The 26,205-nt window shown below is 39.2% G+C and overlaps 1 protein-coding gene across 1 annotated transcript in view; it reads left to right on the forward strand.

The window, feature by feature from the left end:
• The first annotated feature begins 484 nt into the window (after window positions 1-484).
• The window catches only part of itga1 (integrin, alpha 1), a 49,449-nt gene continuing 23,728 nt past the window's right edge, over window positions 485-26,205 (forward strand). Inside the window, exons 1-2 of the mRNA XM_053340406.1 lie at window positions 485-757; window positions 20,920-21,040. Of these exons, the coding sequence (XP_053196381.1) occupies window positions 709-757; window positions 20,920-21,040 (170 nt within the window). The 5' untranslated portion in view covers window positions 485-708. The remainder of the gene's footprint in view (window positions 758-20,919; window positions 21,041-26,205) is intronic.

Here is a 26,205-nt window from a genome sequence, read left to right on the forward strand (position 1 = left end):
GCAGCTGCTGAATGAATATGGACCTCAAGGGAAAAAATATAACTACTAAGAGTGTTACAAAGCTGGAATTATCAATATAATTGAGACACTTGAGCTTTATGTGGTTAAACTGTCACAACAGGTTATTTATTACATTTACAAACCCATAGAAAAGAGGAAACCAACAAAGAGAGTGTTTGTATGTGTTGTTAAGAACAATTCAAGTGGAGGATCAGCTGTCACAGACTATATTCTGTTAAATTGAGGCTATTCTGGTCTAATTGTTCAGCGCCTGACAGTTGTTCTGTCTCCAGACATCACTTCTCGGCTGGTATTTGACTGTTAAATTTTTCCCATGGAGTGGCAACCCAAGCCCCCGCAAACATAGCTTATAAGGTTGTAAGGAGTCAACTCCTTACAACTCTCCCACCGCCTTCTTCCTCCTCCTCGTTTTCCTCCACCTCCCTGTTTCTGTCAGTCCAGTTCAGCTCAGTGGAGGCGACAGGCAATGGAACAGAGCTCATCTCAGAGACCAGCTTGAAAACGGGACTCCAGACAGTTAAACGGTGGATGCTGCAGCACATGAAATGCCTTGTGGACTGTTTTTAGTCTTTTAGCGCATTTCACTTCAGTGGTGGGACGTCTGGTGTGTTGAACAGCGAGTGTGAAAAGGAGAGGAGTCCGTGGAGTAAATACAGCTACACTAAGGGACATCCTTAGCGCGCCAAGATGCTCGAGACAAGTCAACATTTCATTTTGATAACAGCGACAGTTGCTGGTGAGTAATAAGTTCAACGCAGGAATCTGAGCTTATTTTAAGATGAAATAATGAGTGACAGGCAGATAGTGCCTTTTTGTACCGCGTCAAGGTCTCCAGCGCGTCTTTGCGCACACGCCGGACAGCAGCTTACATCATCCCACTCTGCATAATTGACTACTAAAACGACTAAAAGCATCCATTAGGTGTGGCACTCACGTTGCCTGCACGCCTATTAAAGGTGGTGGCACCACAGGGTCCCTGTAAACTGCCCCTAAATACTTTCCGTCTGTATTGCCCAGAGGTTATTCTGACTGAGGGAAACCGCAGGGCACTTAATTGTTTCTATGTTCTGGAGTTTGGGTCTTAAAAGCATGACATAATAATCATTAGAGTCAGTCAAATTACTGTATGGAGCCTTAATTGAATGTTGCCCAGCCAATGTTTACACACAAGTGACAAGACCTTTCGGCGAGTGTTTTGCTGAGCGAACAATTCTGTGTTGTCATGTATATTTCACAATTTTCTGCAGACATGATTGTTTCCCAAGACATGTTTCATGTGAAATTTTGTAAGCTCACTGATCTTGTATCCTGTAATATTTGGATGAACGTGTAGGAGAGGGGATTTCCAAGACTCCTCAGTAATTAGATTTTAATTTTTCATGGCTGGAAAGTAAACTCAACACCAGCTTTCAAAGGCAGCGGGGCTCCGTATTAGTAATGGATATGTGTGTTGGTATTGGGGAGACCCTCTAGTGATGCTGTGCTCCCAGGTTCAGCCTCAGAGCAGCAGCAGCAGTGAATTAACTTCTAGGTCATGTCCAAGTAGTTTAAATATGAGGGAAAGTACCGGCGAAGTTGAATGAACTCCTCCTCTGAGTTTGGAGGACAAGAAGAAAGAGAGCAAAGTAAACAGAGCATGTCTCTCTTTAATTCTCAGATTCCTACGCTTACATGTGATACTGGCTTGTGATGGTCATTAGAGAATTGAGTTAGAGATGGAGCTACAGATAATATGTGTGTGTGTGTGTGTGTGTGTGTGTGTGTGTGTGTGTTTATGACTGTCTGTGTGTACAGGGATCACCAGAAGCTCACCTAGCAAATCATTACCATCCCATCATCACATCATGAAGTCAGGTTTACTTGCCCTGACCAGTGTGCCCCCTCTGCCCCCCGGTTAACTCCTTCAATCAGAACGCTGCAGGTCAACCTGAGTTTTCCACACATATCTGATGCTCTGTTGTCCAAATGCCACTTGCAGCTCCGCCATGTACACACCCTGTTCCCTCTGGCCATTAAATAATGATCTTGGCTCTGTCTGTTCACCTTCAAGCTGATTGTTTGTGAATGACACTGACTGCAATTACTTTCCTAAATCAGTTAGAGTTCTGTTACTGTCCCATCCTGCTCAGCCCTACTGCTGCAAGTACTAGACTCAGAGCTGTTGAGCTATGACCTCAGTTGGGTTAAACTGGGGTAGAAGCTATCATGGTTTGAGACCATACTGGGAGATCCCATGTTGTGCTATCAGAGCTACCTCGGATGCCTCAGAGGCCCACATGTGGTTATTGTAGTGGCAGCATTTAATCTGTGTAAATTCCTAACGGAGATGGGGCTACAGGTGGTTTGAGTTTGGTAGTGCAAAAAAAAGGGGCATCTGGCTTCAATCAGTAGCCTATATGTCAGACTGGAGTGACTAAGTTTACTAAGAAGAGCACTGACTAAGGCTGCAACTAATGATTATTTCCAATATTTAGTAATCAGTCTTCACCAAGCCCAATGGAGAATTGGTTATTGTCCAAAATATATAATTTACTGATGTATAACAGGAATAAGTATCATATCCTGACATTTCAGAAGCAGGAACCAGCAAATTATACTATCTTATTATCTTGTTGTTATTATTATTCTTTTCTCTTTTTTTGGCTTGATAATTGACTCGAATAATAAATAATAACATTTACTGTTGATTGGGGCTGCAACTAGCTATTGTTTTCCTTATCTATTAATCTGCAGGATCATTTCTCTCTCTAATGACCTCATCTTTTGGTTTATACATGTCAGAATAGTGTGAAATGCCACTGCTTGTTTGTCCAACCATAAGTCCAGAACTCAAACATACTCATGATATAAGACAAAAAAGAAGATTTAGAGAATTTATAAGCAACCACTAGAGAATTTCTGTTTTTTCTCCTTGAAAAATGACTTCAAAGATAAATCTGATTATCTGTCTCTCCTCACTCTTTCTTTTTGTTGTCCTTGTGAATGATACAAGCTAAAGCTCTTTTTGTGAGCCTTTCTAAATGCAGCAACTGCAGCGAATCATGCAGTTCACACAGGATGAGATGTGAGAATCAGCCGTAGGGCAATCTGGGGTTCATATGGTTCTCTTACACAGTAGAAGTTGTCTTGTTTGGACTGTCATTGTTTAAAAGATGCAAAACCAAAACTCTGATGTTGAATTGTGTTTTTAACTGTAGTGCAGGTATAACAAGGTGTCTCTCAATTAGTTTAGCAGATGTTCAACTGGCTTGTCACATGACATACAGAATATGGACGACATGTTTCTCATACTAAAGAATGTTTTTAATGTCTTAGTCTTATGGGTGCTACAAATATGGGAAGAAGAGGTGAAGGGTTAGTCAAACACAAACTGATTTAGAATCCTTGGCATTCCTCTGAGGACTGGGACGCTTTTTTTCTCTCACGTCTCAGATATGGGAATTTGTCTTTCTCTACATTTTTGTGAACACATGGGATATTGGAGTCGATGACCGGGGTAGACGGTTAATTCATTGAAAGCTGTAAGGTCAGGAGATGTAAGTGTTCAGACATTAAAGTCCTATATTGAATTTATGATCCTGGCGAGACTGAGCAATGAACCCGGCCATCTTCGTCATCAGCAATATGCCGTCTACCCCTCCTCCTCCTCCCCCTCCTTCATTCTCCATCCTTCTTCCTCCACTATCTCATCTATCTTTCATTTCAATCAGCTCACTCCCTGGGTCACAGCAATCAGCACTAATTTTATATAAACTGTCTGCTGGCAGTGGTAAATATATCCCCAGGAATGTGAAGTAATTAGCTGATTATGTTTGCTTCATTTGTGTCATCCTCAGCCTAGATGTTGTCTTCACGTTTATTTTTCCAATCAGTCAACTTTTTCAGCCATTGTCTCAGACCGATCCGACACTTTATGTTTTTAAAGGTGTGAAAGGAAATTAAGTTTATTGTACTGAATCCTGTTGACTGTCAGAAACCTGTCAGTGACCACAACATCTTCTCTTTGCCTAAGAAACAAGAGACTGACTCTGGATTATCACACAAACTGTAAACACATTATAAACTACCTGAGCTGAGAGCCAAAAGAAGAGCAAGTATCAGACTTACAATCAGCTGGCCACAAACAAAACTAAATGCTAATGTCGCTCAACATCTGTGCAATGTGCCACTGTTTACATTTCTGTCTGTCTTATCAACTTTATCAGCTTGGTATTTGCAATGGTGTGAAGTTCTACAACATGAGATTCAGTCAATGTTGCTATGAAGAAGAAGTCATCCAGAGGCGTGAATCAATGCTGTGTTGATGCTGAATATATCCAACACTGACCCAGATTCTGACATTTTAAGCTCGCTGATTGAAGCTTTGCACCTTTATTATTAATTTAAGAACCAGAATCATCTTTTGCACTAATAGTCAAACCAGGAGAGTTTTGTGCCCATCTGAGTCACATTGTCTATACAAACAATGAATTGGACGTTAAAATTTACAGAAACCCAGATGCCCGAACACATTTAATGCATGCACTAAGTCTATTATGGAGAGTAGCGGACATTCAACAGAGCAATTGCAAAAGATGAAATATTAAAATCAAGTAATATTTCCTACAAATATTTTCTGTAAGAGGAGGAACATGTGCTCACTTGACAGCTGCAGCATCATGTCCAGTTAAAATAAAGCTGATATTTTTGGAGCTTAATAATACAAATTCTTAATACATAAAAGTCTTCCAAGTATAACTTGGATTCTTCACTATGATCTGTTGGCGATGAAGATGACGCAGATAGCATTCTTCAGCATGTTTTCCCTATAAATGTTTGGCCGGACAGTTTATGGTTAGCGTATCTGAAGTGGTAAGGGTGCAAGTTCTCATGCATCTTAAAACAAAGACGCGTACATAGAAACTAACACTTACCTCATAGTTTACATTTCCTGACTGACTATGAGACAATCTGTGACTGTGAGATTGCTTATCAGCACCAAGTACTCTGAGATCACTGTCTTTATCTGGCAGATTTATCAGATACCGCATCTTCAAAAATAGCATTACAGTGTCCATCTATGTATAACTATAACTTGCGTCGGTGTCATTACATGACCTAAGTGTGTGAGGTTGGTCATGTGATAACAAAGGACTGTATGGAGAGAGATTGTAGCCTGTCTTGGTTCAAAGATTAATGTAAATGGCTTCTTTGAACTTTCGCCGACCATCATTGACTCTTGGTCATTTATTTTGACCTTTGACTTGAGACCGTCACACATGCTGTTCCTACGGTCAAGAAACTAAGGAACTATACATGCAACTTGGTCTCATTACAGTAAAAAGGAAAAAACAGCTAGTTCAATCAAGAGTTTTCAGAGGTCAAATGAGGATAACATGGAGAGGATGAATAGGAGGAAACAGCACTTAAATACAGAGACAACAGAGTTCTCTGGCTGTTTAGTGTCAAACAGCAAAGCAGACAGAAGCAGACTTACAACATTGTTTTAGCAAACAAGAGATTAACAAACAGGAAGGTAGTTTCCACCACTTATCCAGAAATTCTGTGTGACTTTCAAACAAAAAGAAGAAACCGACAACGCTTGCAGCTAAGGCATGCAATGACAGAAAGACAAATTTCAATAATTGCTTTGTATGAATTTATAGTATAGATGGATGAATGTATCAGTTATGTGGATCTTAACACTAATATTTGTGCTGTGTTTGAGGCAAAAGTTGTGCATCATGACTCTTTGATCTTCACATTGTGCAGAAACTGAAACTGTGCATGCAAACTGCAGATGTATGTTGTTCTGTGTCAGTGAGTTCATACACTGAGCTCCAGGAACAATGATAAGTCTCTGTGTTCAACATCAACCAGCACTTGCTTGTAGAAATGCAAATGAGAATGAGTAGGAAATTGCCTGCAACTATTAAAAATCTTGGTCAACCACTCTAGAAGTCATGTTGGACACTGTGGCTGTCAAATACAAATGCTATTGTGACACTTTGACCAAATGTAATCCTCTTAATGCAAACATTTAAAAGAGTCATTGTAAAGAGAGAGAAAGTATCACATCAACCACTTCTGAAGGAATCCTGCTGCCTCTCTAATTCCCTTCCAATCATTTCTTTCAGTATCTTTTGCTTGTTTTTGTATTCTCAATGAGGAGACAAATGAGGAGAAGGTCATACACTTTTGTACAGGGATTGTTGATGTTGCAGTTGGTTGCATACACTAAAAGTGGCAGAAGTAATTGTGAAGAGAGGAATTCAAACTCTACATACTTCCGCAACACTCCCACACATCTGGCTTATCGCAGCATAAAGTTTTTGTTTGTTTCGGACAGTTAAGTGTCAGACTCAGGCTCTGTGATTCAGACTTCAGAAATGTGTGTTGAGGGTTTTGTTTTAGATGATCTGTGGGTTTCAAACCTGTGTGTTTAGTCTTGTTGAATCTAAGTTTGTTTTTCTTCATCGTGTGATTCTTCTGGGCAGATCTGAACACAGCTATCAAACTCAAGTGCAGACCCTTTGAGGATGTGATCTCGGTTCAGTCCCAAATGAACTCTAGAGCAATTAGTTTGTGTTGGGAACGTGATCCGACCTTCTATGAATGCTTTGCATGCTGTAATACAGATGAGCAGAATCAACAGTCGGTGTAAATGTTCTTGCTCTTTCCCCACACACAAATAACCTATGACAAAAATTAGTCACATGGATTTTAATAAAGTATTTACCCAGGGGAAAAAGCAACAAGTTTACCCACTCATCTCACCACTCTAAGACCAGAACAAACAAACTATAGTTTTTTAAAACTTATCAGAAGCACTTTGCTTGAAGCACATTGACCCTTTACAACACACACTCATATCTGTGCTATATGTGATTGGGCTGTTGCAAAAAGCAGAAGCAAATGTGTTAAAAGAAATGTATTAAAGAAAATAACAGAGGACACAACCCCCCCCCCCCCCCCCCTTTCCTTTTTTTGACATTATACTCCTCATCCAGTGCAAGTTTAAATAGATATAAAAGATGAGAAGAATCTATACTGATTAAGATCAATGTCATCTGCATGTGCTTGTAGGGTGTATGAAGGTCTTTCATTTCATATCATTGGCTTGTTGCAGACATCACATACTGTAGCTGCAGACTTGAGTTTGAAAGCTACACAAGAAACACATGTGGCAGAAAAGAGGCGCTAATTAAGAATTAGCAGTCAATTGTTATATGTGTTGAGTGATCTGTCAGTGTGTCCAAAGATTTGGTCTTCCATTCACATAAAATGAAGAGTTTCCTAGCCAAGCCCATTGATAATTATATACTATTATGGTTGTTATGGAACATGTTTCAGGAAATGTTTGCCTGGTCAATGTTTGACTTCAAATTCTTGTCTTCACTTGGCATTAAATTTGATTAGCACTGAGCTTGTCAGGGTAGTATCATGTGAAATTCAAAAGAAGACACTTTTTTGTACCTTGGTGCACGTTGAGACCACTAATGTAGAGTCAGGAAGTTTCACTCTGTGTAGCATAAACCACAAGATCATATTTTTTCTTGCTTAGGCAGAGTAAAGTTCAAAGCTTCTGCTTCATACCCGTGAAACCACAAAATGCTACACACAACTAAGTGTCATACTCTGCAGCTTTTATAACACCATTCCTGGCATTACTGGCACATAAATGTAATTAGTGGATGCAATTTTTTCTACAAATGTTAAATGTTAAAAACTAGTCTGAGCTGATAACAATTTTGCTTTCTTCTTGTCATTTCATTTTTCATGAGCACCAGTATGAGTTTAAGAGATACAGTTTTTCAGACTTGCATTACTGATACACTTCACTACTGAACTTTGCCTTTGTAGGTAAAGTAGAAATGTACAAGCAATCTGTTATTAGCCAGAAAAATCTTATTAATCTCTTCTGTTACAGTATATTATCTCACTGTACAGTTACAAAAACAAGAATATAAGTATTTCCTGAATGAGAAGTTAGTCTGATCCCTGCTCTCACACCTGGTTGAACATCACAGAGCCTCACGATTTGGCGAGATAAGTTGAGCAAAAAACGAAAGCAGCGAGTCAATTCACAACCGTAAGTAAATACTTCTCATCTGTTCTTCACGAGAAGTGAAATCCAGACCAATCGCTCTGTAAGTGTTGCATTTAAGTCCCATGACAATGGATAGATGGAAGTGATCTTAAAACACAACTGAAAGGTGAAGATAAAGCTGACATTTCTCAAATCCAAACTAACATTTCTCGAGAAAATCAATGAATGGATGACCTAAATAACATATTTGAAGCATACATTTACATTTAACAAACAGGCTCTTTAATGCAAAATTAATGCAGCTACTCTTTGCGCTTTGAGTTATATATAAAAGTGAATAATGATTATCTTATGAATGATGACTGCCGGTAAAATACTGAGCTTGAGCTCTGCCACAGAACTGAGTCATCCCTGAATCATTATGCTCTCTGTGCCATCACTGCAGACTGGGAAGTGAGACAAATAAAAGGGAACTCTGGGTTGCCTCGGTGATGCTTTAGCCAAACTTTGTCTGTTTTATAACTGCAAATGTGAAGTCATCTCCAGTGTTCTTATGGTTTTAGCAGTGACATACAGAACTTAACTTTTCCTTTCCTCCATAAATGTAAAGGCTGACAGTTGCTTTGATTGGCTGTGAACTGCAGGGACTATCTCCACAAAGTGTTTAAATGTTCAATCATCCTATAAGTAGCCTCTAAGCCCCAAAATATACACAGAGATTCCCATGAAAGTGAGATAAGTGCAGAATAAGCCCCAAATTTCATCCAATAACATACACACACTTAGGAAAAAAAGCTGGTATGTGTCTTAAACGGGCCTCAAGTAAACAAGACTCCCGTGAAGGTGTGACATCACATGTCGTTTCAGGTTACCAAGGTCAAAGATCGAGCCACACACAGACACACACATGTTGAACACATAAAAGCATTCGGCATGTGTTTCACACTTCATCACTTGACATTACTTTTCATTTTGTTCCAATATTTTAGGGACCACCCTCTTAAAGTAAGCACTGGTTTAATTGTTGCCATATGGAAAAAAATACTTGAAATATTGTTTGCTCGATATCAATCATAGGTATTATTTAATAGATAATTTGACAGACAATGAATCAGCAACTAATTTGATAATCACATAATAGTTTTAGTGTTGCTTATCTTTACATGATAGTAAACTGAATATATTTGGGTTTGGGGCGTTTGAATGGACAAAACAAGACATTTGAAGGTGTTATGTGTGTCCTTTTTTTATCATGTCAGCAGCAGATTTGTTTTTAATGAAGATCCATCTTTCTGCAAAGACAAGCATGGGTTATCAGTCATTCCCAGGGATTTACACCATCTCTCCTGTCAGCCACACTGTGCTATGTCAACAGATAGTTGGTCTGTGCAGATGTATTCTTCAGTCTTCAGCAATGCACAGTTGTTGTGAGTCATCAGGGGCACAGAGGGAGGAGAAGGAGGAGGCAGCAGGGCAGACATTGGGGCAAGAGGGGAAAGTGTAAACGAGGCTGTCCGGAGAGGGGAAGCGATTGGGAGTCAGAGGGGAGGTCCACTGCAGAGGGCATGTGGTGGGAGGAGATTACATTATCTCCAGTTTTAGCAAAAACAAGAATAAGAGTGAAAAGTTGAAGGGTTAAAGAGGGAACAGACAACCACCATTTCTGTTTTTCAAAGAGAGAACAGGGTTTGTAATAGCCGTACCTTCTTCATATGACAAGTCAGCAAGTTCACATGTATAAATAGTGCTTTTGTCTGCGCCTCCCAGACTGATGATGAATACCGTGTAAACTGTTTCGAGTCATATGAGAATTTTCTGATCTTCCACCTCTATGGTTGAGGTGTGGTTAAGCGTAGGCAACTAAAACTTAAAAGTGAAGTGAAACAGCGGTTAGAGCATCTTTAACCTCCCCTAATGTGACATACATTGCTGAAGGGGTATAGGTACGAGAAGGGTTTGATCAAATCCTTCACATTTGATTGGATCATTCAAAAGTGGGCCTGGTTTAGCAAATACAAAAATGGTAAAAAGCTGTGTAGAGATATGAAGCTGTAGAAGACTGTTGGCATCCATCCACACCTCCCTCACTTGCATGGTTAGATCAGACGGAGAAAGATGAGATGAATAAATTTGATCTCAGCCACATTCTTTGGAAAGTTTTTGCCAACTGAGATCCAAACAGAAACCTCCCACTATAACATCGCTGTGCTATGTATTGTGACCTGCTAGATAATGGTCAAGTGAAGTTTTTATGACGGGTGAGATTTGCTGCCTCAAATAAAATGTCTCCAAGTTTGAGATCAAAACTATTTTGACATTTAACAAAAATAGCAGCAGATGTAAATGTCAGATTGGTGTGGAACGATGAGGAAACTGTAAAGCTCATCAAAGGAATACATGAAACAAACGTGAATACCAAATTTCCAACATGTTTTATGTCATTGTTCCACAGTTTAAGGTTTGACAGGTGTTCTTTTAATATACAGTTGGGGAAATAAGTATTACACATAACTTTATTTTTGGACTGTAATGTTTTGATTTCTTTATTTGTGCGGATTTCTTGAGTTAATACCAAAGTCTGGTGGAAATTTCATGTGAGTAATATATTTACTGAAAAAAATGTTGATGCATTGCATTCAATACTTATTTCCCCAACTGTACTGTATATCATCCTAATGCAGCCTCTTCATCTATAATGGTTTGATGGCCCTGACTGGATAATTAGTGCCATTAGCTGCAACCCAGTTCCAAATATTCACTAAATGTGAGTCGATTATTATTATTTAGAATTTTCTTTTTCTTATTTTCTGGAAATGAAGTGAAAATATGCTACGTTTAGATAGAAATCTAGCTATTGAATGCAAGAAGTCAGCTTGATGGAAACGTAATCATGGGTAGTTTTAAATGTGTATCAAACAACCACAGTGTTTGTCTGGTGAGGACAGATGCACTGTAGTTATAACACTGTGCTGCATAAAATGACAGTGACTTTTAGCCTGCAGAGTCTGAATGTCTGGATTTGTCTTTTAATTGAAGAAAAATGTTTGTTTTAGATGGGTGTAGATTGTGATGAAGTGAAATATTTGTACAACAGGATTTAGGCCTGCAGAATAATTTCCTTGTTTTGGCTGATGTGTGCCAACTAAGACCCCAGAATGTCTTGCCAGAAGAAACACTTAACAAATACAGACACACACACACACACACACACACACACACACACACACACACACATACTTTTAGTCCTCCAAGACTCTCAGTACCTGCAAAGTGCTGATAGCCTCAGATCCTGTGTGTATGAGTGTGTGTGCAAGTGTGTGTGTAGTTTATGTGTGGGCGTGTGTTTTCATCTGTCTTTGCAGCCAGAGCAATGCTGCATCTGTGCACCAGCCTTCCTCCCGCCCCAGTCTCTCTCTCCTCTGTCTCTCAGGCCAGCAGCAGGCCAGAGCCATCCATCAAACTGGCATCATACAGGGAGCAGTGGAGCTGTGGCGTCTGCCTGGGGCAACATGTTCACATTAACCTCTTCAACAGGAGGCCAACACGAACAGCCACGGTCCTCATGATGCTACTCTCCCTGACAAAAGTTTTTATGGGGGGAAAAAAAAGTAGATTAATTTCTGGGAGCTTGTAATGTTTCATTGTCACAGTGTGCGGTCAGTCAGATGATCTGGTCAGAATGAGAGCACAATATTTTAGTATGTGGTCAACACACGACTACATTATGAGGCCAGTTCATCTTCTTCTACCACTTCAATACATGTAACCACATAAGCCAGCCATATGTAAGCACAGGATATTAGTTCAATGACAAAACAAGCTGGCAGGAATATACACAGCAGAGCAGAGTTTCCTACAGATGTAAGGAAATATAATATTGATCTTTACTTTATGAATTATTAGCAGAAAAACAATATTAAATGACTCATATTGGCAATTGGGAATTAACTGGTTGTACATTTGTCTACCTACCTCTCTTTTTTACACTGTTTTTCTTTTGGATGGGACGGACAGAAATGGAAACATTGCATGTGTCACAAAAGAATTAGAGAGAATAGACATGAAATGCAGATACATATGTGTAGTATGTATGTGTATATACAGTTATGTATGAATATACAACCGATATCAAAAATATGTAAAGCGCTGTTCCTCTCCTGCACAGGTCCAGCACCATGAAAGAGAAGATTATATCTAAGCAAAACTTCCTTAGTCCATTTCCCCCATCCAAAAATCCATTAACCTTCTAATTCCTCTCTGTCACCTCACATAACGATAACCCACTTCCATCTCTCACAAGGTTAGCCAGCATCTGTAACACAAACAGTCATTTCACAGTAATCATTTCACTTAACATAACTTACATTTTAGTGGATGCCCCTTAACAACTTCCAGACACCTCAATAAAGAGCGAGGGCGCTTTGTTTCTGACCCAGTAGATGCTAGAAATGATGTTTGCTGTTGATAGTTGAATTTTTTCCAACTTTAGCAGTGAGCTAACAGTATTCTGGTGTTGCATTCAATTTTTACTTTTGGCCAAGTACCTGCAAAATAGAAATATTTTATGCATTCGTTATATGAGTGGTTCTGATTCAGTTTTTGTAGTTTAATTGTGCTACAAGGTCATGTTTGCTTTAAATATAGATATTTAAATGATGTGAAGCCAAGATTTGGCTGTGTGTAGACCCGTTACTGTTAATCTTCATGTATAGCGAGCAAGAGATACCTAATACCGTCGCAGCTTTTACATCTGGACTTGAATCTTATCTCTGAGTCGATAAAAAGGCAGAATCTCTGAGAAAATATACTTTCTCAGTGTCGTGCATGTGAAGGGAGCAGCGTAATGTCTGCAGCAGAGAGGAAATATGTTTGATAGTCGGGAGGGAAAAAGTTCATGTGACAAATTCCTAATTGCCTCTGGGGATTTTTGATGTTTGGATGTGAGAAACATTTCAATGGCTTGGGGAAGAAACTAAAGTGATCTAAAACTCTATTTCTGTCATCACATTATTACAATCCCACATTATTTCAGTGTCCCTGTTTGAACTTATTTAAGTTTATGTCTGTACATTGCATGTTTTCCCCATTTTGTATTCAGAGTGGGAGTGTTTGTCTTTTGTCAAATTTGTCTTTACTGTTCTTGAGTAGCCCTGAAATAACAGTAGGCAAACAAAACATCAAGAGGAGCTGTGACCCTTTGTGAGAACATCTGTGTGTTTGAGAGAGGGGGGGCATATGTTGATGGGGATGGGATTCACTCCCGCTGAGGCCATGTCCACACTACAACTGTTTGAAAAATAGTTCCTTTTCTCTCTATAAGCAATAAGCTGCTCTTAAAAAAGTGATCTTTTGAATAATGCTAACACTAGTTAATTTATTTTCATCCTATATGTATTTCTTTATTACTCATATACCTATATGCCCATATTAGAATAGGAAAAATTGCATTTGAAAGATTTCCAGGTGCTAAAATATCCACATTAAAGGAAAGTGATGCTTCTGAAAAAGGGATGTAGACATTTTATAGTAAGTGATTTTCACACGGGACATTGCTGGTTAGTTTCCCGTTTCCAACTGCTAGTCCACACCACTTTAAAAAAACCCAACGATAACCACAGTAGGCACCTAACCCTAACCATGTTTTTATTGTAACCATGACAACGACAGCCTCATAACCTTAAGGAGGTAGTAATTTTAATCCAAACCTAATCTTAGCAAAGAGCTTATTTTAACATTCACCATGATCTAAAATCTTTTTTTTTGTGCCCGAACATAACCTCAACCATAGTGTTGTCACATCAGGAAATATATTTAGTTTTTAAATTGGCACAGACGAATTACGCTGTCCTGCTGATTACTGCCAATAGGGGCGCCAGATCAAAAAAAATGCTTCTTTGTGTCATTCTGGGCTCCATGCAATGACATTTAGTCATTTAATTGGGAGGATTTGTTGGAAAACAGTCATATATTGTGCACAACATTTTTCAAAGTGTTCAGTGTTCAAAGAATCTGTAATATTGGATGACTTGACAATTATATATCCACGTGTCAGTCAACAGTAAAAGTCAGTCATATTATATTAGCATGAAATCTTCAAACATATTTATACTGTACTCGTTTTAAGATGTTACAGAAGGGTGTAATCTCTGTGCAGTCTCTCTTAAGGGACCCTCCACCAATTTTACACATGAAGTTAAGTTTATAGGCTATGTCACAAGGGATACTACGCAGCACATGGAAACAGTTGAATGGTGTCTTTTGTTGATCTGAAGAAGCTTTCTAAAGACATGATGTCATCTGGGATCTTTCGACTTGGGTTTGAAAATCGTGCGTTACCACCTGCATTGTAGAGTTTACATGAAGTGGATATTTATGATGCTAATGATAGGTATCTCAACCTCTGCTGCATTGATTTGGATCATTGCTGTTTAGTTGCATTATGGGAAGCAGTGTTTTTGGAGCTTGATGCATGACTAGACTCTAAAACTCAGGGTATCTGGGTATCCATTCTTTTTTAATCTGTCTCTTGTGGACATATTAAAATTTATGGTAGACCAATACTAAAGTGCCCCTTGAATGATGGTGTCTGCTAAGATTGTAGGCACATAATTGTTTCTTTTTATTCTGTATTTAGCTTACAGAACATCACATATCTAACAATTAGAATAATCTACTGCTATATGGAATTTAACTGTGTGTGGTTTTCTTTCTTAAAGCCTCTTCTGTGGGTGAGTGAAAATGTCATTCTCTGGAAATGATGCCCATGATAGATATAGAAACATGCAGTGATCTTGAAACTACCACTAGACTTTCTCACTTGTTTTTCCTATGATTGAATGGCATCCAGCCACCCAAACAGCAGACAGTGAGCTAGACGCACTTTGTCCATTTATTCCTCTACAACTAATTACATTTTTAGCGTTATAAATGGATAGTGCTGCAGATCAATGTGTTGGTCTGTTAAGTGGGAATCTGGCAAAAAGCCTTACTGTCCCTCGATTATTTAAAGATACACTAAAGATAACAGTTATTTTGCATTGTAAAACTTTAATTACAGTACCACACTGCGCGTTGTTTAGTATATAAAGCGTGTTATTTAACATGAGTCAAACAGTTGTTATTATAGGAGATTTGTTGCATACACTGCATATTATAGAGCTTTGAGTGACTTTGTCTTCTGTTTGCTCTGGATAAGTGGGGATAGCCTGCACTCATTTTCCCCCTGTTCATTGGATACCTATTTGTATTTTTTCTTCAAAGTTTCTATTTGCTTTCACTGACTTTGCAAAATAAACTTGTGGTGATGTAAGAATGTAGAGTTTACCCACAAGTGCATGATTATAGTATTTTCTCTTGCTGTTTCTCTCATAACATGCATGATTCTTGTTTGCACGCTGCTTATTGATTCTAGAGGAAGGTCATTCTTTGACCCGTGGGTGTGTGTATATTTTTAGTTCCCCCAGAGGTGTTTGATCTATCCCAGAAGCCCCCTCTCATCCCAGCTGCTCCTTGTATGTTAAAACTGTTGTGATCAGCACATTTAGCAGCATGTGTGCATGCCTGTATCACTTAAACGGATATGGTTAGAAGAGTGTCAACCACCCCTTTATTGTGGAGGGAGAATTTTAAGGTGGATGAAAGCTTTGACAATCGTCGGGGGGGATGATGTCATGCCTGGGTCTCAGCCTGTAAGCCTGCATGTTTTCTGCACCAATGAAGGAAGTAGAGCTCCAGAGAATACATCTGGAGTTTCCAGAGAGTGAAATCTGACACTGCAGCACCGTCGAGCTGACATGTTCAGTCAATGAGTGAGAGGATGCATGGAATGGGCGGTAGAAAGGAGGGTCGGACAAAGATGAATGGAAGGAAGAAATAGTAGGGAGATTGATGATGTTGTTGAGGGACAAAGGGATGGCAAGGTGAATTAATGAATGGTGGAGGAGAGGAAGCAGATTAAATGACAAGCAGGGTTGATATATGTGATTTTTAGCCATGCTAGTGGATGGGCAAAGACCGTTTTTAGTCTGTATTGTTCTAGACAGGATCATCCTCATCATATTTTGAAGTTGATGTTGCAGCAATTAGACCATTTTTCAATTAATTTGCATCTGTTTTTCAAGCAACTATTTCCCTGCAGGTCCTCTGGTTCGAGATAATCTGCTGTTTTTTTGTCATATATGACAGTCAATTAACTATCTTTCAGTTCACAACAAGCATATTGACAACATCAATGTGGGTTTAGAGAAACATTTTATAGACCAACAAATACTGAAAATAGTCATGGTGAGGAAGTGTGCAAGTCAAGACACTCACATACCAGTAAACTCAGCTACTGTATTATTACTTCACTATTTCTGTGGGTGCCATGGTCACAGTGCAGACTGTGATGGTGAGTTGACAAAGTTGAACTATCGTGAGCTCTGACACAAGCAGGAAAAAGTCTGGATTATTATTTCTTTTAGCTTGTGAAAGTGTGGATACTGTCGGAGCACAAGACACACACAAAAAATCAAAGAACAGGCTGAAGAATAGACAGTCAGAGGAGGAATATGGAAAAAGTGAGAAGGAAAAGATGAGAAAGAGGGGCAGTAGAGAAGAAAAACAGATAAAGATAAAAGAACAAAGGAAGAAATCTGGAATCATTTCAGCTTCATAACTTCACCATGGCTCTGAGCTGCCCTCGGCCATGCCAGAATATGAAGCTGCTTTTCCTTACTAGTGTGTGTGTTGTTAAATACCAGCACATGGTGAAGAAAAGGTCCAGGTCCCACCCAAAGACCTTCTAGTTTTATTCCTTTGAAGGGTCAAACATCAGTACATCATAAAAACATTCATTCATTCTGTAACATCAACCAGTTTCTAAGCTACTACAGATGTTTGCTGATGTTGATTGTAGAGGATTTCTTTTGAGTGTCAGTCTTGGTTCAGCTTTACAACTGAAGTGCGGTTCTCACTATAACTGATTAAGGTTTCATTTCAGGGTTGTTTCAACGGCTGTTGCTCACAGGTGCTGATTTTCGTTAAGTTTTAAAGCCTGTTATTGTTGGTTAGATATGCTACAGATGAGCAGGTGCTCATCAGGTGTGTGTGTTTATTGTGGCTGAATGTGACTTTGAAGCCTACACGTGCTGACTTGGGGTAACGTTTTACCACTGGTTTGATGTCTCACAGGCCAACAGGTGCTGATCTCTGCTGCTTTCTGCTTTCTCTGTATCAACCAGATCTGACTTTTGCTACTTGGCTTGATGTGTTGCACAGTTGTTAAATGCTCAAATGGAGTCGTTTTGGTTTTGATAACTGTGGCTGAGAGGTCAGCAGGGTTTTATTGTGGGTTTGTGTGGCTGACAGATTGCCAGGATCAATCAGGACCACATGGAGCTTGACTGAAAACAGACTCAGTATAGTCTTAAGGCTGTGATATTTGACCCAGTGTAGAGTACACATTTCTGGTGAAAGATTTTTTCCTGATAAACAATGACATTGTGTGACATTATCCGGAAATGTGCTGCAGTAAATGGTAAACGGAGACATTTATATAGCACTTCTGTCCAAAGCAGTTTACAGCATTGTTTTATTTTTTCTGCCCATACACACACAGTCACACTTACACAGCGATGGCAGTTAGTTATCATTCAAGGTGCAGGCCTGACCATCGGAAGCAATTTGGGTTTCAGTGTTTTACTCAAGTACACTTCGACATGTGGACAGAAGGAGCCGGGGATCAAACCGCCAACCCTGTGATTAGTGGACGACCTGCTCTACCTCCTGAGCCACAGCCGCTGCGTAAATCAAATATACGCAAGTGCACATTCCTGGTACATAACAAGAACATTGTATTTCTACTATTTGACTTTAGATCATTGCCTGTCAAAATTTTTTGAGCTAAATAATAACTTCAGACATGCTCACAGTTTAGTAATAAACCAAAGCATTAGTCAAGTAAAACAAATTGATGTGATGTTGGTGCTAGATTAAAAGTGAAGGGATCACCAAAGTTATTACAATTCATCCTCTGGGCAAAATAAATAACCAGAAAATTTCATGGCAGTCAGTCCAGTAGATGTTGAGATAATTCAGTCTGGACCAAAGTGGATGACAGACAGACTGGCATAGCACTGCTCACCATATGTAACAGATTACAATATGAACCCTCCAGTGATGGACAACTTTATATGCAAATACCTCAGAGGCTCATGAGGCGATTTCCATCCACAAAGGGACAGGCCCACTTATTGGTTTTCCAGGGCAGATGTTAGCTGGCTCACAAAAATAGCCTGTTACATAACTCGCTGCTTTTGATTTGAGCAGAGCGGATCCAAGAGACACCAAATACAGAAAAATGAAATACACAAAAAAAACATGACTGAAGATGTTTCTGAATGATTTACAGCTCAGGCCAGCGTGACTGTGAAGTGTACTTGAGCTCAGACTGTGATAAATGATAAAGGCCTCATTGGCCCGAAGCCATCTTAAATCAGCTAAATTAGCTGTGTGTTTATGTGTGTGTGTGTGCGTGCGTGTATGTGCGTGCACCTGTGTATTCGAGGGGATGTCCATAATCAGGTTAATAGGAACAGGAAATGGAGCTTCTTTGAGAGATGGCGAGGGGGTAACAGAGGAAGTACAGAAAGAAACAAGGGAGAAACAGCAGGGATAATATATCTTAGCTGGGATTCCTGTATATGACTGTGCAGGTCTGGTTCTCTCTCTCTCTCTGCTTGTCAGCCTATCTCGCTTTACCAGAGGGGAATGTAAAAAGTGTTATCTGAAATATATCAATATATAAACATGACAAGATTATGACTGGCAGCAGTATGTTTATATAACTCCCCTGTTTAAAAGAGGGGTCAGAGGGGCCATAAATTACCTAATTATGTAGTCTATGCATTTAAGCCTCCTCAAAATATGGACTACATACATGCACTAAACCTGCTTCTATTTATCTCCTTGTGTTTTACTCTACCAGGCATCGCCTGTTACTGTAACCTACAAAGAACATAAAAAGAGCATACACAAGAGGTATTCCATTGTTCTTGATTTTAGTGGCAGTCTTGTAATTCTTGACTGTGCCACCTGAATAAAAAAGATTATAAAAATGTGTTTGTTTGTTTGTTGTTCAGTTTGCATCTAGACGTATTGCAGAACTCAAAGTTGTCCATCTGACAAATAAAAGTCCAGTATTCACTCCCTTTTTAGCCCTGTCTTGGTCTCCACTAACTCACGATGGAAATATGTGTCTCACCAGCTGCTAAATGCGCACCAGCCCATTACAAACATTGTCTGTCTGCTGTTTGGTGCAGTGCAGGTAGCGTACAGTTGGTTTATTAAAGATTTTTTTCTTTGAAAACAGCTCACTAATGTGGTTGGAAACAAGGTCGATGAAAGCATTTAGAGTGGTGTGAGTGAAAAAAAAACATGAAACATCCAAACACACACCAGACACTAAAAGATTCTGTAGAAATGAGAAGAACTAAACAGTTCAGGTGATAAAGCTCTATAGGTTCATCACTAAGAGCAACCCGTTTCACATTACGCTTACCCTCTGATACATATATACAGTAATAAGACTGTAGTGCCCCACAAAGTACAGTTGAGGCTAATGGAAATGCTGTTAGTTTTGTTTGGTCATAAATCAAAGTATTGGACAAGTTAATGGTTCCCGGCGACAGTGCCCATCTCCAGATTTATAACATCATTCATATCATTCATCCTGCAGGAAACATGAAGGTTATGTACAAAGTTTCATCGATCGATCCAATAGTTGCTGATACATTTCAATACAAATACAAAAAAATTCAACCTGCTTGTAGTGCTAAAGAAGAAGTCAAGTGATCACCCACATCATTAGGATTCATTCTCTCATTTTAATTGATGTATTTCAGTCTGGAACAAAGTGGTAGAGCAACAATTAGCATCCTCATACCCCAAGTCCTGCTGCTTGTGTGGCTAAAAAGTTCTAAAATTACACATTCTCGACTCCATTTGATAGTTATCTATTGGCTCAAACACATTAGCTACAAAACATCATCATAAAAGTACAAATAGCTGCTGGTTATTTGTGTCTCCATGTATGTGGTCTGTGTCTGCACGTTCTTCTTTTAACCCCACTGTTCTGCCACTCCTCTACACTCCTACTCACAAGTCCGGGAATTGATAAATTCTACTGGAGGAATTCTCTGGCACTGTAGATATAAAGAGCGTCATTGTGGCGAAGGCACAATGCGACATGGATGGATTTATATAGAGCCTCTGTGATATACTCAGCTCAGACGCAGACTGCAGAGTGCAGAGAAGAAGCCATTGTCCTGCGGGTCAGACTGCACTCTGACCAAAGTGCTTCACATTGATGTTCGAAATTCCTCCAGTGTCCTCCAGAATGACTGTCTGTGTGTGTGTGTGTGTGTGTGTGTGTGTGTGTGTGTGTGTGTGTGTCTGTGTGTGTCTGTGTGTGTGTGTGTGTGTGTGTGTGTGTGTGTGTGTGTGTGTGGCTTACACAGTTTATCCCTCATCTCAGTATACCATCTCTATATATAGTATATTACTAAACATCATTAATATAAATATTGTGGCTAAATAAACAAAATGTCTGTTATTTATTTATTATATTCCGTTATTTAATTATTTATTATATCTGCTTATTGTTTCCGGGTTGCATCTTGAATATTTTATAAATATTTATTGAGAGTGTTTATTAATGCTTAGCTCTTACATGGCATTTTTATATGAGAAAATTAATAGACAGCTCTCCTATTTCAGGATTTGATTATGTATTCATCAGTCAGATTATTTAAGTTAAATCTAAACTGACCAACCAGCTCCTTACAACAGCCTTATTCTGTCTAACCTTTTCTTTCCCTTTGTCCCTGCAGTGCTGCTGGTGTGCGTATTGTCCTTCAATGTGGACCAGAAGGATGCATTGTCATTCAACGGCCCGCTGGAGGACATGTTCGGCTACACTGTCCAGCAGTTTGAGAACAGCGAAGGAAAGTGGTGAGTGTTGTGAGCTGAGGTTATCGAGAGGCCGACCATCCATCAGGCAAATTGTCCTCCTCATATCGCAGATGCTAGTTAAAACACCAGACCCTCTCACACATGCACCCTGTTATGTAACTGTGATGGCAATTGAATATACTGTAATGTTGGTCTCCTGTATGAATCAGTGCCAGACTCACTTTATGTTAAAGTCATGGCACCAATGTTACTAAGAGCCTTAGTGCTCAGTTCAGATTTATTGCTCAGATAAAAAATGTGTTTATTTTTTTAATGTTAACATGTAGGCTATTAAAGTCAAGTCAAGTTAATGTGTGGTGAGCAGATGATTATGAGGATGAGGAGAAAAAGAGGCAAATTTTTAATTATACCTTTTCGTGGAGGTGTGTGTGGACAGGCTGTTCTCATCTTCTATTCATATGATATCGTACGAAAAGTTAAACCCTACTTTTCGTACAATATCATATGAATTTAAATACATGCAGTAACACAGGCTGTTCTCATATGAATAGAGGATGAAAATATGTAGGTGTGGATGCGGTTACAATATGACCCCTAAAGTGTTTCACCCCAAATACTTCACTTACTACCTCAGTCGCAGCTGTCTTCCAAGTTTGTATTCTCTGAGTGACTCCCACCAGTGCAAAATTGTGATGAACATCGATCTAGAGTGACGCAAAAGTCACATAAATTCTGATATAACTGTTCAGACTGAAGTTTCATTGCAAAAAAAAAAAAAATCAGGCCTTTATCTAATTTAAGACCACATATGAAAGTTACCAAATCAGAACTGAAAAGGTCAGATTACATTTGATTTGTGCTGTTCACAGTGTTATGAAAAAAGCAGATCTGAGTCACATTATGAAGAAAGTCAGTGCATGCAGTCTAAACACACCCTCAGTCAGACCAAGCAATATTTCTGTAAAACTTCCACTATGGCTCAATTTTTAAAAGGCTGCAGCAGCACAAGGTTAAGTGCACAGAGAGAAAATAAACTGCATGTCTTATTCGCCTTATAAAAAGCACTGTAATTAAACAATCACTTAGTTCTCTTCTCCTACGCACAGAGACATTAGCCTGGGTAAACCCATGCTCTCATTCCAGCGAGATGCTACTTCGCTCAGAAAGTTAGCATGGCCACCAAGACAACATTTTCACCTGAGATAGGGAACCAATCACCGAACGGGGAGGCGGGCTCAAGGTGATGACGACCGTAGAGCGAGTCTGTTTACATCCAGCATGGCGACCACGGAGGTGCAGCAACCGTTCGAAGCAGCAGTAGATTCATAAAAAGGATGTGTTCGCGCTCCTCCCTACAGGCTCTGAATACATCATTGTCTATCGTTGATATGATTGGCTGTAAGTTTGTCCAGTAGCGTACAGAAGCATTTGATCGACATTCGTTGATCCTGCCTCAAATACAAGGAAATGAACGGCTCCTCGCCAGACCCTACCTCAATCTCACATGCACGGTCTGGTGTTAGCCAGGCTACAGAGACACTGAATTTAGATAATAACCCACATAACACTGTGAATGAGCCCATTTTAGGTAATTAAGGAGATTTCTTTAAATGGTGTGTGCAGAAAAAGAGGTACAAAAAAAACACAGAAAATGAGCACAATTACAGTAATGAGACCTGCTCTTCCTCTCTGTAATTTCCATTCATCCCAACTACCTGGATTACATTCTGAGTATAGTCCCACTTTCATCATTAGTCTGTGCACTCTTGGACATTAGAAAATAAGCAGCAGAACATACCATCTAATAATGTTAAATGATGAAATTATGACAAATAAACGTGCAGATATTCAAGCTTTGACATTAAATGCTTAAGACAGGTTTGTGTTAGTCCACAATCTGGTATCACTACTCTTGTGGTCCTTATAATTCTTTGTTGTTGTTGAGCATCACTTAGTTTAAGAGAGGCCTGGCCAAGAGGGTTACCCCACTTGAGAACATTTATCATAACCATGACACAAACTCAGTTCAGTTTACTCCAAAACATCAGCTGAAGTGAGGAAAACCAAACAAATTTACCTGTAAAACCAAGTGAAGGGGAGCGCACAGCTGCTGCTGTAATGAGGATCCTTGTCTTTACTACTTTAGCTGTTAACCATAAAACTGCCCACCAGAGTATCCACATACCCAGCCTGTAAATAAACCAAGCATCTGTGGCTCCTTGCTAACACTGTCGGGTAACACATTTTTATAACCTTGTTAAATGCTATTAGAGTGTGGTTAATGGCTGGGTCTCTCTCACTCTATCTCTCCTTCAGTTGTTATTTTTCTGTTTGCTTCTCACCAACCTGTTGCAGCACCACACGTCTGACTCTTTCCCACATGTCTGTCGCTGGTAATGTTCGGCGGTAATGATCTTATCGAGCTCATATGAGATCAGTTACTGTAATCCACTCATCGCTAATCAGTGAATCCAGCTGTAACTCAACCTCTACACTGTTCCCTGAAAACACATTGACTCTCTAGCATCTAGTATTTTGTTCCACTTCAGAGATTACCAAAAGAGGCCTGGGTGATAAGGGCCTTATTGAAGAGGTTGAACTTGTGAAACAACTTGGACTAAGAGCAAAGGGAGTAAAAGAGGAGTGAAAGAGAACAGATAAAAGAAAGAAAACAGAGATATAGTACATAATGACTCAGAGTGTTTCAGGGAAATAAGGAGTGATGTCAATAAAATTAGAGATGATATGCCCCCATGTGCAGAAAGACTTCTGGAGAAAAAAGATAGTGATCATGAAGTGATGTAGCAGGCAGGTTGCCATGAGCGGGAGGTTACTGATTAAATACAGATGTCTCCTTTAGACCTCCACCCTTTAGCTCTTCAGTGCACCTCAGCAGTGTTGAAAGGTAGATCAACTGCACAGAGGAAATGTGTTACATGTGGCACAGACGATGCACATGGGTAACTCTGACACGCCATAAGTTTTCTGTCTTCCCGAAAGACTGCTGGAATAAATCTTCATAATGCTACATTGCTGTTGAATAAACGAACTAATCTTCAAAATTAAACAAAGAGATTGTTACTTGTTTATCGAAGAATTCTAGGGAATCTAGAGAAATATGCTAGTATCAAACAAAGAAAACCTGCCAAATGGATAATACAACACAAAAAGCCACTGCAAACACTTTTGGCCTGCTAGTGAAAAGTGTTTCATGTAAGAAATGAAACTGATGAAATTCAAAACCTGCAAAGTTTTATGATTAATCTGATACTTAAAATGATGAAAGCGATCTGGTTTTTCTCTCAGTAGATGTTTCGGATATTAGTTTGACAATCATGCAGACTTTTCGAATGATCTTGAGATAAAACATAGTTTGAATATCTTCAATCTGTCATCTAGGTTTTTTGTTTCTAACTTAAAAAAAAAAAAAACAACTTCTACAGCCATGCCTGCAGCTCTGTGAGGCTATACTGTAGTTACAGCAGTGCTTTGAACTAAATGCTAACACCATCATGCTAACATGCTCACAATCAAGCTCACAATTTGATGCCAGTTTGGCATAGTGGCTAAACCATATAATTACAACTTAAGAGTCCAATAGGGACCCAAAAGCATTTTCCCCACACACAATCATGGGAAAAGGAGCAGCTGTAAAACGGTGGATATACTTATTGAGCATCACAATTCCTGCAAAATGATTTGTTTCACTACCAGAATTTGATCCATTGGGTATAATTCATTTGTTTCATTCCCATTCAAGTTAGTTGGAGGGCTGAACTGAGAGTTAGCAGTCTGAAAGGGCAGATGTCTCTAGTGAGAATGCTCTATGGGGGCCATAGTGCATGTGCTGTATGTTTTCATCTGAGTCATTTCTGGCAAGCAGGAAGTGTCCTTTTTGACTTCATGCACTGAAGTCAAAAAGGACTTCAGCTGAGCAATGTTAAGCAATTTTCATAGGAATGAACAATGCTAAATGCTGTTTAGCAGGTAGTTAACGATGTTCATTATCTTAGTTTAATGTGTTGGTATGCTAGCATGCTAATTAGCACTAAACAGTACAGACTCAACTTAAAACTGAGCCTAATGGGAATGTCATTAGTTTGGAGGCATCTGTTCATAAACTTTGGACAAATTGGGAATCTATCCTGATGATGCTGCTTGATGAAATATTAGGATCATTCACACTCAGGGTATTGTGAATATATGCACCAAATTTCATGGCAATCCATCCAAGATGTGTCCAGTTGTCAGCACATTTCACTCACAACCACAAATGTCAACTTCAGATAAAAAGTCTGGTGATCACTAAAGTTAAAGTCAAACATCTGTCTACCAAAAACATCTAATTGCAATCCCTCAGATAGCTGGACCGACCAACTAAAATCTGACCTCTGAAAATCAGGGCCAGGTACCTTAAAATAAATTTAATAATCCGATGAAAATGGTTCTTGATATGGATATTTAGTTTGAATAAGAACTATTTAATCGCCCTAAAGTATGATAACGTGACTTTCCTGAATTGCCCTTTTTGGCACTGTATATGACGCTAACAAAAAGGACAAAAAGAACACAGATAAGAAACCACACACATCATTTATTGAAACATCATTTACAGACAAATTAAAAGAATAATCAGCTATATTTTCACGCTGTATAGTATTTGTCATAAATAGATCAATAACACTGTGGCGTTTCTCATGGGCAACTGTCAGTGGACTGAGAGAGTTGTTGTTGTTACACTCTCTGTTTCGCTTTAGGTAACGAGCAGGGCCCATTACAGTTGAGGAATGATAATAAGCCTCTGTGTTTAGGGAAACTAAACTCTATTTAGCATCAGTTTACTAAAGGGGTGACATGATGTTATGAAACTCACACATGGATGTGTAACATAAGCAGGCAGTACAGTACATGTCCAATCCGACACACAAACTCATATAAAGCACACATACATGAATATAAGTTCTAATAATACTATACTCTTCAGCTAGCATCTGCAACATATCATGCTTAGTATCTAATGAGGTGAAAATGAAGTGGTACGTTTTTTAATCAGTGTTATGTCATTTATGTCAGGTTTGATTATACAATGATATGACAGCCACAGATTTATAAGACAGTTATAATAAGGTAGTATACAGGCAATTTAAACCCTTTGCGTATGTTCAATTTAACTATATAAGTATAATTATGGCAAAACTAAATTG

This window comes from Scomber japonicus, chromosome 19 (assembly GCF_027409825.1).
Source record: "Scomber japonicus isolate fScoJap1 chromosome 19, fScoJap1.pri, whole genome shotgun sequence".
Lineage (NCBI taxonomy): Eukaryota > Metazoa > Chordata > Actinopteri > Scombriformes > Scombridae > Scomber > Scomber japonicus.